Here is a 15,575-nt window from a genome sequence, read left to right as displayed (position 1 = left end):
TTTCGGTGTTAAGTTGGCTGGGAGAGGTGATGATAAATTTATTATTTCGGTCACAGACCAGTTCCAGCCCACATACAATATCAAGGAAGTCATAAAACATGATAGGGATACTTGTGAATTTGCAGTTAGGTGTAACAGGGACAATACAGATATAGCAACAGTTTAAAAATATATAAATTAAAACTTAGTCACTAACATATAACTGAAAATTATCATTTAAGGCCTTAATCATTATGACAGCACAGCTTGTTCCCTAGGTTTTATAGCAATCGCACAGAATTTGGCTACCCTTAACATGATCTCAGGATCCTTGTCCTCTACCAGGGATTTCAGACATTCATTTGGAGATTTTTGCATAGCAGGGGTAATAAATACCGAGCGTAATATCCCTGTAGAAACGGCAGCGTAACAAGGCATGAGAGACAGTTTCTACCTCCATCAAGCCGCAGGGGCAGACTCGTTCCGCGTATGGTTTACCCTCGAATCTGCCCTGTAATAAGGCAGATGGCAGCACGTTGAATCTAGCGAGGGTAAATGACCATCTGTATTTAGGTATTTGTAATTTTGACAAATAATTTGCTGGGGCAAATCCTGGGCTGGGAGAGGCAAAGATCGATGATAGTCTGCCCATGTTGGATGCTTGAGTTTCTGCTTCTGTTCAGAGGCTGCTGCCTTTTTTCACTGCTTCTTCAATCCGAGGTCTCAGCGCCGACAGAGAGATGAGAATTGCTTCCTAGAAAGGGAACCCCAAAAAGAAATTTATGGCCACTGTGAGAACAGGATGCTGGACTTAGATGGGCTGTTGGCCTAACCCAGCAGATTCTTCTTTTGTATGGGTGCAGGAGGCCACCATAAGGAACAAAGAAAGCCTGGCTGTCGGATTGAGCACCTATCAGCATCCTCTTCTAACAGAAGCCAGCTAGGTGCTCCAATGAGAAGCCTGCAAGCAGGACCTGAGCACAGCAGCAGCAACAACTCTTCCCCCCTTGTGATTTCCAGCATATTGCCTCTAACAGTGGAGGGAGAACATAGTCACTTTGGCTAGTAACCATGAGCCTCCATGAACACCCTTTTTTTTTTAAAAAAAAAAAACTCACCTCGGTCCTGATGGTGCGGCTGCCCTGCCCCGGACAGGTGTTCAAATAAAAGTCAAACAAGGTGCTTGGATCTGTGACCTCCAGGTTCAGGTCCATGTCCACGCTTGCCTCCAGGCCTTGCAATCCTCCGAAAACTATCAAAGCATGTCTGGGAGACAGAAGAAATGGTAAAGCAGGTTTGCGGGATGTAGAGAGATGATTCTAGTCCCCATAAAACCTGGTAGGATTGTAAAGGTGTACCTGAAAGAAGGCAGAGTTGCCTGGTCCACAGAGGCCCCTCGCTCAGAGGTTCCAATGGAGAGATCGTAGCCTTCTTTATACGGGGACTCAGCAAACACAGCACCTGACCAGCAAAAGACAAATGTCAAGCAATGCACTTAAGCCATGGACGGGGAAAACCTGCGGTTCTCCAAATTATTTTTATTAAATTTACAAGCCACTTAATGCCACTTAAATTTATAAGCCTCTTAATGAGGTTTATAAACTTAAGCCTAAGATCATACATTTCCCAAAAGAATGCTGGGAACTCAAGTCTACTTCATTTCATAAAATTTATACACCACTTAGTTGTAAATAAATAAAAAAAATCTCAGTGCAGTTTACAAAAAGGATGATAAAAGAAAATAATCAATAAAAACAGCAATAATTCCAGGCTTTCAGAAAATCAAAATATCGATAGACACAAACAGATTAAGACTCCCACTAACTTTCTAAGCATCTGGGTACATTTGTCTAACTAAAAATGTTTTTAGCAGGCACTGAAGAGAATGCAATGGTGGTGCACGCCTGATTTCAATTGGCAAGCAGTTCCAAAGGGTAGGTGCTTCCCCACTAAAAGATCATTTTTTTACAGCTGCGGAGCAGGTATAATGTGGGGCCTGTAACAGTGCCTGTTCCCCCAATCAAAGCTGTTGAGTGGGCATAAGGAGGTAAAGCAATCTTAAGCATATAAAGCCAGTTGTTAAAGTCTTTATATACTTAATCATAACAGATAGGTAGCCGTGTTGGTCTGCCATGGTCAAAACAAAATAAAAAAATTCCTTCCAGTAGCACCTTAAAGACCAACTGAGTTAGTTCTAGGTATGAGCTTTCGTGTGCATGCACACTTCTTCAGATCTGAAGAAGTGTGCATGCACACGAAAGCTCATACCTAGAACTAACTCAGTTGGTCTTTAAGGTGCTACTGGAAGGAATTTTTTTATTTTGTTTTAATCATAACAGTTTGTTATGGGGTCTTTTTAAAAAGTAGGCATGTACACTTACTCAGACAGGACGCCAAGCGGACGCTGTAGCCCCAGTAGAGCCCTGAAGCAGTTCGGGGCTGGTGCGATGAAACGACCACCCCCTTCTGTGTTTTGCTCTCTACGGAAGAAAGTGGGGAGTTAACAGGGCTGGCTGGCCCACAAGAACCCAGGTTTTTGTTGGGCTGCAAATGGGCAGTCTGCCTCCCAGCTGCACGGGAAAAGGAGAGGGTTGCTTGCAAATTATGAAGTTTTCCCTCACAACTCTTGAAATCATGAAGCTCAGGGAAATGTTATGAAAGGGAGATTCTGCCCCCCACATCCTTGTCTGGGACAAATTTGAACAACCTGAGTGCAGGTTGTGGGGCTAGCCCATTCAGCACTTGGGTCAAGGTATGGGGTCAGTCACGTTACCTGGATTTTGCTGTGGGTTGAGACGCACTGTAACACGAAGGCCTGCCTCCAGCTGCTTATCAATCTGTACCTCCTGTAGGAAGAGAACATTGGCTTGGGATGTGGCGGATCTCAGGCCTGCCGAATGCACAGCCAGGCAAGGGTGCAATATAAGCTATAGGAGTCAGGTAAGGTGACAACGGAATGCAGGTGGTGCTGTGGTCTAAACCACAGAGCCTAGGGCTTGCCAATCAGAAGGTCGGAGGTTCAAATCCCCGCGACGGGGTGAGCTCCCGTTGCTCGGTCCCTGCTCCTGCCAACCTAGCAGTTCAAAAGCACGTCAAAGTGCAAGTAGATAAATAGGTACCGCTCTGGCGGGAAGGTAAACAGCGTTTCTGTGTGCTGCTCTGGTTCGCCAGAAGCGGCTTAGTCATGCTGGCCACATGACCTGGAAGCTGTACGGCGGCTCCCTCGGCCAATAAAGCAAGATGAGGGCCGCAACCCCAGAGTTGGCCACGACTGGACCTAATGGTCAGGGGCCCCTTTACCTTTAAGGTGACAACACAATGTAGTGGTTAGGGTGTCGGACTAGGACCTAGTAGACCAGGGCTCAAAATCCCACCTGGTCATTAAGTGCACTGGGTGACCTTGGGTGGGTCACTGTCCCACCTCACAGGGCTGTTGTGAGGATAAAATGAGGAGAACCATAATCTCCTTGGATAGAAATGCAACAAATAAATAAATATGAGTAGCTACAGTTTCACATCTATTGCTCTGTCCCCTTTTTGGTCTTTGGCCACATCCCTCACTGGCAAGTGGCCCCCAGGCAGTTATCCTTGATGGAATGCAGCTCAAGGGTCTCCCCCTGATCCGCAGGGACATCCTGCTTGCCTCTGCGGGACTCACTCGCTCCATCAAGGATAGAGATTGGTTAAGGATCATGGAGGGGTAAAAGTAGGACCCCTTTAAGGTATAGCAGCAGGACAGGTGAGGGTTACCTTTTGCATTCCGCAGTTCACAAAGGATCCCCGGCCAGGCTTGGTGGGCCGTGACAAAACCACTCCTTCCCGATACTCCGATTCCTCACTTATCCGCACGTGGTGGGGGCTGTCTAAGGGGTTTAAGAGCCCTGAAACAACATGTCCAAGGTGAGTAATATGGAGTCACCCCCCACTCTCCCCCTCCATTGCAAAACAAACTAACACTGCTTTTCATATGTGCCAGAGTACATGTGCACATGTGTGCTGTCCCTACCCACTAAAAAGCAACAACCCAAGACAGGACTAATTAATTACTCCTGAGGTTCAGCCCACATTGTTCACCTTCTGGCAACTACTGGAGACGAAACAATTCCTCTAAGTCTTTTGGGGGCGGGGTGCTGATATAGTCAGCTACTGATTTATTACAGGGAACCAATCAATTTAGTGTAAAGTTTATGTGCTCTTATTTTATTTTTTGAGGGACCTTATTGAGTGTATAATATTCATTTATCTGACCATGACCTGACCTAAGACTGGCTGGAAAATGTCATTGAACTCTGATAATGCCTTTTCATTAGGAGGAATGAGTGTGTGGGGACGATGTCTGGTTTCTGACATTGTGACATAACACTGGCTAAACACTGAGATATACCAATATATAATGGTGTCATTATGTAGAGGTGAGACACAGAAACACCTGCACACACACACAGAGAAGGGGGAAAGAAAGAAAGGAGGATTAAATGACAGGGCAAGGTTTATTATTATTATTATCATCAACAACTCAGAAGTAAATAACCCCAGTTTATTCTTCCATGGGACCAGCAGTGGCTTCCAAGTGAGCCCCGGCTGGGGGCTGCAGCCCTTCAAAAGTCAGGCTTGGGCAGCAACATGGGGGGGGGGCTTTTAGGAGGTGGAGCTGAAAGGGCTTCCTGCTCTTGCAAGGGCCCTGGCAACCCTCAGGCTCCCAGCAAGAAGCCTGGAGGTGCTTTGACAGGCATCTCCCTCAAACACCTACCAGCCTGGGTCTGCACTTAAAACAAGAAGCTCATGGTGTCTACATTACTGAGGAAAGTTCCCAGGTAGGCTTCTTTATTCGGCTCTTGTGGTTCACTGCCCCCTATAAGAGGCAGTGGAGAGCTGGGGAGGCAGAGCAACAGGGGCAGCAGGAAGCATGAGCGAAGCGGTGACTGGCTTCACGGGTTTTCCCACAGCATGATTTTTTTTACATAGTGCATGCACACGTTGTGATTCAAGATATATGGCCATGTCAAATATCATTAAACTATTTCGCAAACTGGTTTTGGATGATGTATTGATACATACATCGTGTGTGTGTGTGTGTGTGTGTGTAGAAATGAGCCTACTATACAGAAGGTAAGATTTGCATTAGTTGTTCTGCCTGCTTTTGCCTCCACCTCTTTCTACCACTAGAATATGGCCCCCAGAATGTTGCCCAGAAGGGAATGTGGCCCTCCCATTGCTTTAGGCCTTACCTGCAAACTGGAGGTCCTGGTGTTTGGGGAAAAAAGACTTCCTAAGGTATCTGTCCAACAGAGGAGAAGAAATGCTTTTAGAAGGGCAAATGAGAAGAAGCAGCTTCCAATATTGAGCTGCGATGATGCTCAAATTATCCAATGATGATAAAACAAAACACAGCAGCCAACAGAAAAATCAAGCCAGCTAGACCTAAGGCCCCCCCAAGCAAAAGTGGGGCGAAGGGTCAAAATCTCCCCTTCATCCCATGAAGGACTTGCTGATAGACATACAAGCCTGTCTAATCCCTGGGGCATTATTGTTCTCTCTTTCCCTCCACCAGCAAATTCCAGTTCTCGACAATAAATATTGAGGAAGCATCAGTAGCATAAAACCATTAAAGGCACTTTCCCATGTTTTTGCAGAATGACTTACTGGGGACATTCCAGGTACTGCAGAATCCGGGCCAGCTGCACACAGGCCTGACCTCTCTTCTTGATCCCTTCAAATTCACCTTCCACCGTCCTGAAAAGATTGAGGCGGGGGGGACAGTACAATCTTTGGAATTAAATTTTTAAAAGTTAAACCCTATTGGCTTTCTGTGGGCCACTCAGTAGTAGTAGTAATAATAATAATAATAATAATAATAATAATAATAATAATAATAATTCCCCAGCCACTCTGGGCTGCTTCCAACAGAACACTAAAATACAATAACCTATTAAACATTAAAAACTTCCCTAAACAGGGCTGCCTTCAGATGTCTTCTAAAAGTCTGGTAGTTGTTTTTCTCTTTGACATCTGGTGGGAGGGCGTTCCACAGGGAGGGCGCCACTACCTGCCTGGTTCCCTGTAACTTGGCTTCTCGCACTGAGGGAACCGCCAGAAGACCCTTGGTGCTAGACCTCCGGGTAGAATGATGGGGGTGGAGACGCTCCTTCAGGTACTCAGACACTGCTGCAGTGTGTCTTATGATAAGAGAGCATCTGCTGTCTTTGTAGTAACAGGTCCCTACTTTCATCCCTCACTGGCATCTCCAGGTAGGGCTGGGAAGGAATCCCTGCATGGAAATGATGCCAGCTACCTAGGGGGAAAGCCTTGTGAGCAACCAGAGTCCTTACTTTGAATCCTCCCCTTGCTCATCAAACACCACAATCTCGTCCACGCAGAAGATGACGCAGGCCCTGGCGATCTGCCCGGCAAGGTAAGTCCGCAACTCTGCCGACTGGGCGTTGCTGAGAATGGAGCCTGGAAGGGCAACGCTGACTGTGTAGTTGCGTCCTAGGAAATAAGGAAGTTACTGTTTAGGAGAAGCAGCGCACAATAAACATTCCTAGTTTTCATGAGGAGGGTTTTTGTTTTATTACCTATCGTACCCAGCTCAGTGGTTAGAGCATCAGCTTTGCATGCAGAAAGTCCCAGGTTACTTCCCTCCTCCCTAGCAGCCTGAACCAATCCTGCGCCCCTCTAGATGCGCTGGAGTACCATCAGTCGTGCTGGCTGGGGCTGATGGGAGTAGTTGTCCAAAACATCTGGAGGTGACTCCAGATTGCCGAAGGCTGTTCCGTAGCACATTCCAGGCAAAGTCCAGTTTCATTCCCATTCGTGGTTATCCGTTACCTTTATCTTCAATGGGCTTTGCCTCCTCTTTCTGTTTCTCTGCCGCTTCCTGCATCATCTTCTTATCCAGTTTCCTCAACAGCTTCAGCTCCTTCCATTTCTTCTTCTCCTCCTTCTCTGAAAGAGAGATGAGAACACAGAATGGACAATAAGTGAAATCCCTGAGAGTTAGCTTTGGGGTTAAAACAGTTCCAACACAGAAGGCCCTGGACTAATGTGTACTGGGAATAATCAAGCAAGGACTGTGCAGTGCTTTTCTCCCAGGACTCTCAGGCTTGGAATACTGCTGGTGTGCCAAGCTAAGCCAAAATGAGACATTCACTTGGAAGGCAGAAAGCAGAAAAGCAGAAACACAAAGTTGTTTTTCTTCATGTGCAGTTTGACAAAAATGTTGTGTTGCAAGGGGGTGGGGGATTTGGAAAACCAATAATGTACAGTTTGAAAACTGGTAAACTTAAAACACCATAAGCATATGTGTTTATTAGGCACTTAACAACAGGCAACGACAAGGGCAAACCTCTACACACATGGTATAATGGGAGAATGAGCTATTTTTTTACACTAATGGCAAATGGCCCAAACTATATCAAAACACCCTCTTCTTTTGAGCTGGATGGAATGGCCTTTGGCCTGATCCAGCATGGCTCTTCCTATGTTCTTTGGCAGGACAGATTCCCAGTGCTGACTTGCCCCCCCAAAATAAAGTCTGTGGGGGTGGGGAGAAGACCCAGGAACCCAAAGAGCATTCTTACTTTCCTGCTTCCATTTGCGCCAGTCCATTTTTCTGTCTTCTCCCTAGGAACGAGGAAAGAACACAGTTCCCATTAGCTGCTTCAGCGGGACAGATGCCTTAAGGATGGTCACACAGGTAGTTCACATCACCCACTTCTGTTCAAGACACACACTTGATTCCAGGATCGATTGGCAATCAGTTATGTACTCATAATAGCGCATTGTTATCATTATGAATTGCCCACCCTTCTCTGTAAGGTCCTGGGATACAAACTAAGAAAGAGTCTGGCTGTTGGATCAGGCCAAAGGCCCATTTGGACCAGCATCTTATAATCATGAACATCATATAGTAATCACCATCAGCTTATCAGCATCTTAACCAGATGCCCCACTGAGAAGCCCACAATGGGTCCCATCTTGTGGTTAAAAGACGGGGAGCTCTGCTCATGAGCATCCAGAGGTGCTTGGCAAGCCCTGGGTTAGACCCATCTCTCTGCCTGGTGGAACATCTGTAGGGCACCAAGAAGGAGAAGGGGTCCAGGTGAGGAACTGGTACAGTATTAGATTAAAGTCTGTGGCTAAACTAAAAACGACAGCTGAGTGAAATCTCCATGTCCCAATGCTGCCTACCTTGGAATATGAGGTTGTTGGGAAGAGTGTGACTTTACCCTTTGCCTCGCCCTCTCAAAGGGTCTCATTTTCTCCCACCACCATTATTTAAAAGAGGTGTCCCCTCCTCCAAAAGAACAAGAGGTCCCCGCGCTCCTCAAGCATCAGTGCTATCTCCTTATTCACCCCAAGAGTGGCCCCGATCCCCCACCCTCCGAGAAGGCTGAGCCCTCTCACCTTCCCCCGAGTAAATGCCCAAGCTGAACCTAATGCACAGCAGCCTCTTCCTTCCACCCCCTGGATCCCACGTGTACCTCCCGTAAGCGCTTCGCCTGGCTTTTCTCCGCCATGTTCCACTCGCCCAATCACCATCCTACAACTTGGGGGCCGGGCCAGTATTATCCCACGACCGCTGATTGGGCGAGAAGGGGAAGGGCCACAGAGCTATGAAACAAGTAAGAGATGGCTTCTTCCTGTATAGATTTGTTACTTCCTGGTTCATACTGAGAGGGTTTTTTTTGTGTGTGTGTTAAATCGTCTCTTAACCCTTTCGCGTTCGCCCCTCAATCCCTGGTAAAAGATTGAAGAGGGGAAAAGGGACTTTTATATGGAAGGGGTTGCATTTCCCCAGATCTTAACGTCAAACGCTAATATCTCATTCGCAATAAACGTGTGTTGTGCGTGTGTGTGAAGCGTATCTCCAGTTGTGTTCCTGCAGGGTTTAGTGATAGTTCGCCTTGCTGACAATATTAAGCGCCCAATTAGTTATTTCTCTAATCAGGACAGAAACCCAGCTGAAAAACCCTTCTGCAGGGAAGGACAGTGACACATCAGGAAGGGAAGGCAGGATTAATCACGCTTTCACTTATTCCTCGGAAAGTTCATCCTCCGTCCTAGCAGGTTTAAAAAATGAAGAATCACACAGTTCATTTTCTTCCCTTCAGAGGCTGAGTATTAGCAGCGGCAGCGGCACATTTCCGTGATGACAGGAGAAGAGTTACTGGAAGAGAGGGAGAAAGGAGACCACTGCTGCACGTGGTTGGATTTCCTTCTGTTATGCTTTGTCCTGGAGGGTGCTAAACTTTTCTCTAATGGGCAGAAGCAGCCCGTCCCTGGCTAAACATACATCAGATTACACTCTTTCTAAACCAAATAAACATACAAGTTCAGGCGTTACACAGCCCAAATATTTTTCAAACAACTTCTTAACACGACTAGCGTAGTAGGGAATTGTTTTTCAAATATATAAAATTCTCACACTGTTATGTACTGAAGTTCTCACCCTGGGCCAGCAGGGGCATACTGTAGATAGTTTTCACTCAGGTCTACATATGCAAATGATGAATTGAAAGTGACGTTCAGTAATTGGATAGTTACAGGAAAGTTGTTATGTTGCTTTGTAGTTGAGCTCTATATAAACAGGTTGGCTGAACCCTTCAGCCCTGTTCTGTTCTGGGCCTGTGAATAAAGAATTGCTGTGTCGTCTGATATGTTCACCCACAACTTAACACACACAGTTGGCTTTCCTTCCCCTTGTGACATTATGATTAAAATGGGAGAAAGACTCTGCAGAGGAAGTAGATTAACAACTTTGGAATAGCTTGCCAGGTTCCACCTCAGTCAAGACTTAGAAAACACTTTAAAAATAGCACATTGCTGGTACATGTGTCTGGTCTCATTGAATAAAAAAATTAAAACTATGCTGACAGGAATGCCATTCACCTGGGTCTCTAATATATATGCGGTGGCCTTGCCCCAAAATTATTTTCTTCTGAGATTCCCCCCCCCCCTTGAACAATTAATCAAATGCCAAAACAGCTTGGACCAAAAATTGGTTTTATTCTTCACTCCCCAGACTCAAAATGCAACCGGTAGAGCTCCTATCCTCCATTCACTAACAGAAGCTAAATTAGTGGTAGTCAAAATTTGGAAACCCATAGATATCTTTTTGAAGCTGGGACATTGTACATATAGACAAACTAACTGCCCTACAAAAAGAAAAAAGACCAACACAATTTACACAACATGGTATCCATTTACTTGACTTTGTAAAATTTATTAAGTGTAGTTTTCATCCTCCATCAACACATGGAACATTATGGAACAACATCTTTATTTGATTGCCTATATTGGAACATAAGTGACTGCAACTTTCAGCTTATATTTACCTCAATCTTTTATCACTCTCTGCATTCCTATTTAATGACATTCTATTATCATTTTGTATGTTTATAGTGTTAACTTGAAATTAAAAACCCCAAAATGTTTTCTTTTTCTTTTTCTTTTTTCTTTTTTCTTTTTTCATTTTTCATGATTATGTTGTCCTCTAAGAACCTCAGTCCCAGCCAGGATGAACAGCGGTAAGGGAAGATGGGAGTTGTAGTACAGTCACACTTTAAAGGGGCTGCAGGATCGATCCCCCACCCTTCTTCAAGAACAGAATTAAGGGAAATGTGAGGATTTCTCATATTGATAGGACCTGTCCTACCCTTGAAGGAGAGTGAGGGAAGATAGGACCAGATACTTTCCTTCCTTGCACTGGAAGAGAAGTGGTCAAGTAATAATTGTGGGGTACAGGCAGGGGGAGAGATCATTCTAGACCCATACCAGTGTTACAAACCACCCACCTGCCCCAACACACACACACTTCCCAAAAAGCAAATTTGTAGTGAATTGCAGTCATAACATCACATGCTCAGATATTTCATCCGTTAAGGAGCTGCTTCTAAAAATTATTGCATTAATAAGGACAGCCCAGCAAGAAGCACACTCACAGTTTCAGTTAAAAATTCAGATCAAAAGTAATGCAGGGATGCCTTTGAAAGCTGTGGCGCAGGGGATGGGGAGGACCTGGGGCTTTCCAATGTTGCAGGACTACAACTCCCATCACCCCTGATCATGCTGGGAACTAATGGGAGATATAGTCCAACAACATCTGGATGGGCACAGATCTCCCCATTCCTATTTATGGAGACGTGTTAAGAGTTTCACAAGTAACACAACAAATTGTAGCCTGTTAAGGAAACAAGGAACTGTAGCTTCCAAAGGAGGAAATTACAGTTTCCAGGATTCTTTATGGGTGGGGGAGAAATGTACCGTATTTTTTGTCCTATAGGGCGCACCGGCCCATAGGACGCACCTCATTTTTGGGGGGGGGGGGAAAGAATAAAAAAAATTTATTTCCCCCCCAGCCGCGGCTGCAGCCCCAAGCCTTGCGCACACCTGCCCGAGGCACGGGGCGCCCTCCGGAGGGCTCCCCGTGCTTCGGGCTGCAGGCTGCCGCACCAAGCCTCGCGCGCCCGGCGGGACCTCCCACTGGGTGCGCAAGGCTTGCGGACACCCGCCCGAAGCAGGGGGTGCCCTCCGGAGGGCGCCCTGTGCTTCGGGCTGCAGGCTGCTGCCCGCAAGCCTTGTGAGCCTGTGGGAACTCCCACCGGGCTTGCAAGGCTTGCGGATAGCTTCCTGAAGCCTGGAGAGCTAGAGGCATCGGTGCGCACCGACCCCTCTCACTCTCCAGGCTTCAGCAAAAGCCTGCATTTGCCCCATAGGACGCACATACACTTCCCCTTCATTTTTGGAGGGGGGAAAAGTGCGTCCTATGGGGCGAAAAATACGGTACTTTAAATGTATGCTGGATGTGCTTTAAATGTATGGTGTGGTTCTGGCCACAGATATTGGAAGCCTGACAGGCTGCGAGGACAGTGACCAGGAACAGCTTTCTCCATTCTGCTACCCTCCAGATCTTTTGGACCACAACTCCCATCTGGGAGACTATGACAGGGCACCATCACGTTTGTGAATGTGTGATCCCCAGGGCCTAACACTACTTCCCTGCTGCATATGCAAATTGGCAACAGAGGGCTATTCTGCACCCTGATGTCAAGCGGCAAAATAGGCACGGGGGTTTTCTTTCCTTCCTTGTTCCAACATTCTAGCTACAGAGCCTGCTTCTAGTGATCATATTACTGCCCCTGTGTCTTCCGACTCCATTGCTGCAAGATGCTGTCTGCGGCTTCCAGAGTTGAGTCTTCCTAATGCACAAAACAAAAGTAAGTTTTAAATGCTGGTGTTTGGCACTGCCAAGATTTTTTATCTGACGCCTGCCCCCCACCCCCACCTTGCACAATCAAAAATAGCTGTTCAACATCTGGAGGGCCACAGGTCTCCCAGCACCCTCATTTTTGCTAAAGCAGATCACAAGATACAAAGAAATGTATGTAAACATGTCCCCCTCAAGTGGTGTGAAAAATGTGGGAAATCATTCCAAATAATCCCATGGACAGCTCACCTTGGCAAAGCAAAAGCGAATGAGATGGTCAAAGTTCTTCTTCTGTGGTGGGCTAAAGAAGGCAGAGACCGGAATGGCGGCTAAGCCCTATGGAGGTGGAAGAATTGTGTATTAACAGATTTTCCAGCTACACGATAAAGTATCTGCTTTAGGTTTTTTTTAAAAAAATAGAAAACGGACAGCTATTCTTTGTAAGATTAAAAAACAATTCCTGACTGCTTTTAAATGTTTGTAATTCACCTTGACACACAAGTGAAAGGGGATTCATAGATTAAATACTGTTGCTATTCTTATTAACATTATAATTACACGTATCATTGTAAACCACTTTGAGATTATTATTACTTTTTTACAATCAAACAATGTACAAATTTTATCAAGTAAAGAAAGAAATATTATTATAATTATTATTATGCACTCTCACTCGTCCGGCTTCATGTCCTGAGTGTTTTCCCCCTGGATGAAATGGGTGTCTGAAAATGTCTCTTGCTTGGATGGAGGATAGAGGGGTGTGTCCATATACAGAAACTGGTTCACTGTACAAAAGCTAAACACTGCATTCATTGATCCATCCACCTTTGTCTCTAGCCCAGCCCACCACTGGTACATGGCCCCTGAAAGGCAGAAAAAAGTTCTCCACCCCTGGAGCTGTCAATAATGAGTTCGATGGAGTATTGGTCTGACACAATCCCAGGTGACTTTCTATGTTACCAACCTTCTGAGTGCGTGAGGCAGAAAATCCAGTGTGGCCATCCCTTCCCCGTGTCAAGAAGCAGCAGACTGGTAATATTGCCACCTTCAGTGTTTTCCCAAATCTGCCACCTAAGGCAGCCACCTCACTAATGGTCTGGCCAGTCCCAAATCTTGGGTCACGTACCTTGTTCTTGATCATCCACTTTGTAAAGCGATAATCGTATGGCTCCTCGGAGTCTGGCTCATCAGGAAGTTCATCTTCTAAGAAGAGAGCATGGGCATTGATTGAGTGGCTAAGTGGCTAAGATTGCTAAGTGGCAGAGCACATGCTTTGCATGAAAAAGGTCCCCAGTTCAAATGCTTGGCACTGGAGAGACCCATACTCAGAAACCCTGGAGAGCTGCTGCTGATCAACAATGCTGGGCTTTATGCACAAACTATCTTAGTACAGTGGACCCTCGGGTTGCAAACGTGATCCATGTGGGATGCACGTTCGCAACCCGCAGCGTCCGCAACCTGCAGTGGTGTGTCTGTGCACGTGCGGGTTGTGATTCGGCACTTCTGCACATGCGTGACCGCCAAAATCCGGAAGTAACCCATTCCGGGACTCCCAGGTTTCAGTGGTCCGTAACCTGAAAAAACACAACCTGAAGCGTCTGTAACCTGAGGTATGACTGTATAAGGTAGCTTTCTATATACAGTGGTATATACCTGTATAAGTCATGTCAGACTAACCTGATCTCGTTTTTTGACAGAATTACAAGCCTGGTAGATGAAGGGAACGCAGTGGATGTAGATGAAGGGAACGCAGTGGATGTAGATGAAGGGAACGCAGTGGATGTAGATGAAGGGAACGCAGTGGATGTAGATGAAGGGAACGCAGTGGATGTAGAACGCAGTGGATGTAGAACGCAGTGGATGTAGATGAAGGGAACGCAGTGGATGTAGCCTACCTTGATTTCAGCAAGGCATTTGACAAGGTGCCCCATGATATTCTTGTAAAGAAGCTGGTAAAATGCGGTCTTGACTATGCTACCACTCAGTGGATTTGTAACTGGCTGACTGACCGAACCCAAAGGGTGCTCATCAATGGTTCCTCTTCATCCTGGAGAAGAGTGACTAGTGGGGTGCCACAGGGTTTTGTCTTGGGCCCGGTCTTATTCAACATCTTTATCAACGACTTGGATGATGGACTCAAGGGCATCCTGATCAAATTTGCAGATGACACCAAACTGGGAGGGGTGGCTAACACCCCAGAGGACAGGATCACACTTCAAAACAACCTTGACAGATTAGAGAACTGGGCCAAAACAAACAAGATGAATTTTAATAGGGAGAAATGTAAAGTATTGCACTTGGGCAAAAAAAACGAGAGGCACAAATACAAGATGGGTGACACCTGGCTTGAGAGCAGTACACGTGAAAAGGATCTAGGAGTCTTGGTTGACCACAAACTTGACATGAGCCAACAGTGTGATGCGGCAGCTAAAAAAGCCAATGCAATTCTGGGCTGCATCAATAGGAGTATTGCATCTAGATCAAGGGAAGTAATAGTGCCACTGTATTCTGCTCTGGTCAGACCTCACCTGGAGTACTGTGTCCAGTTCTGGGCACCACAGTTCAAGAAGGACACTGACAAACTGGAACGTGTCCAGAGGAGGGCAACCAAAATGGTCAAAGGCCTGGAAACGATGCCTTATGAAGAACGGCTAAGGGAGCTGGGCATGTTTAGCCTGGAGAAGAGGAGGTTAAGGGGTGATATGATAGCCATGTTCAAATATATAAAAGGATGTCACATAGAGGAGGGAGAAAGGTTGTTTTCTGCTGCTCCAGACCAGCGGACACGGAGCAATGGTTCCAAACTACAAGAAAAAAGATTCCACCTAAACATTAGGAAGAACTTCCTGACAGTAAGAGCTGTTCGACAGTGGAATTTGCTGCCATGGAGTGTGGTGGAGTCTCCTTCTTTGGAGGTCTTTAAGCAGAGGCTTGACAACCATATGTCAGGAGTGCTCTGATGGTGTTTCCTGCTTGGCAGGGGGTTGGACGCGATGGCCATTGTGGTCTCTTTCAAGTCTATGATTCTATGATTCCTCTGGTTGCGAATGGGATCCGTTCTGGAGCCCTGTTCACAACCTGAGCAGAATGCAACCCACGTCTGGGCATGTGCAGGTCGCGATTTGCTGCTTCTGCGCATGCATGTGACGTCATTTTGAGCATCTGCGCATGCGCGAGCGGCAAAACCCGGAAGTAACCTGTTCTGTTACTTCCAGGTTGCCGCAGGACGCAACCTGAAAAGATTTAACCTGAAGCAAACGTAACAAGAGGTATGACTGTATCTCCATTGAAATCAGCCCTTTATTCTGAATCCTGAGGACTAGAACTTTATTTTTAAGGGGAGGACCATGGTTCAGTGGTGGGGCATCTGCCTTGCACGCAAAAGGAT

The 15,575-nt window shown here is 46.2% G+C and overlaps 1 protein-coding gene across 1 annotated transcript in view; it reads right to left on the bottom strand.

Annotated features, from left to right (window-relative positions):
• Positions 1-15,575, bottom strand: part of LOC309333332 (uncharacterized protein) — a 35,858-nt gene continuing 20,283 nt past the window's right edge. Inside the window, exons 13-27 of the mRNA XM_081846705.1 lie at positions 13,314-13,390; positions 12,437-12,523; positions 12,112-12,179; positions 8,386-8,560; positions 7,560-7,602; positions 6,808-6,924; positions 6,309-6,468; positions 5,623-5,712; positions 5,208-5,257; positions 3,730-3,860; positions 2,753-2,825; positions 2,361-2,459; positions 1,338-1,440; positions 1,098-1,245; positions 1-733 (exon numbers count right to left, since the gene is read on the bottom strand). Coding sequence (XP_081702831.1) covers positions 659-733; positions 1,098-1,245; positions 1,338-1,440; positions 2,361-2,459; positions 2,753-2,825; positions 3,730-3,860; positions 5,208-5,257; positions 5,623-5,712; positions 6,309-6,468; positions 6,808-6,924; positions 7,560-7,602; positions 8,386-8,560; positions 12,112-12,179; positions 12,437-12,523; positions 13,314-13,390 — 1,496 coding nt within the window. The 3' untranslated portion in view covers positions 1-658. The remainder of the gene's footprint in view (positions 734-1,097; positions 1,246-1,337; positions 1,441-2,360; positions 2,460-2,752; positions 2,826-3,729; positions 3,861-5,207; positions 5,258-5,622; positions 5,713-6,308; positions 6,469-6,807; positions 6,925-7,559; positions 7,603-8,385; positions 8,561-12,111; positions 12,180-12,436; positions 12,524-13,313; positions 13,391-15,575) is intronic.

Source organism: Podarcis erhardii (genome assembly GCF_964252035.2).
Source record: "Podarcis erhardii genome assembly, chromosome: Z".
Taxonomy (NCBI): Eukaryota; Metazoa; Chordata; class Lepidosauria; order Squamata; family Lacertidae; genus Podarcis; species Podarcis erhardii.
The sequence above is the reverse complement of the archived record's forward strand: the minus strand, read 5'-3'. Positions and strand labels throughout refer to the sequence as shown.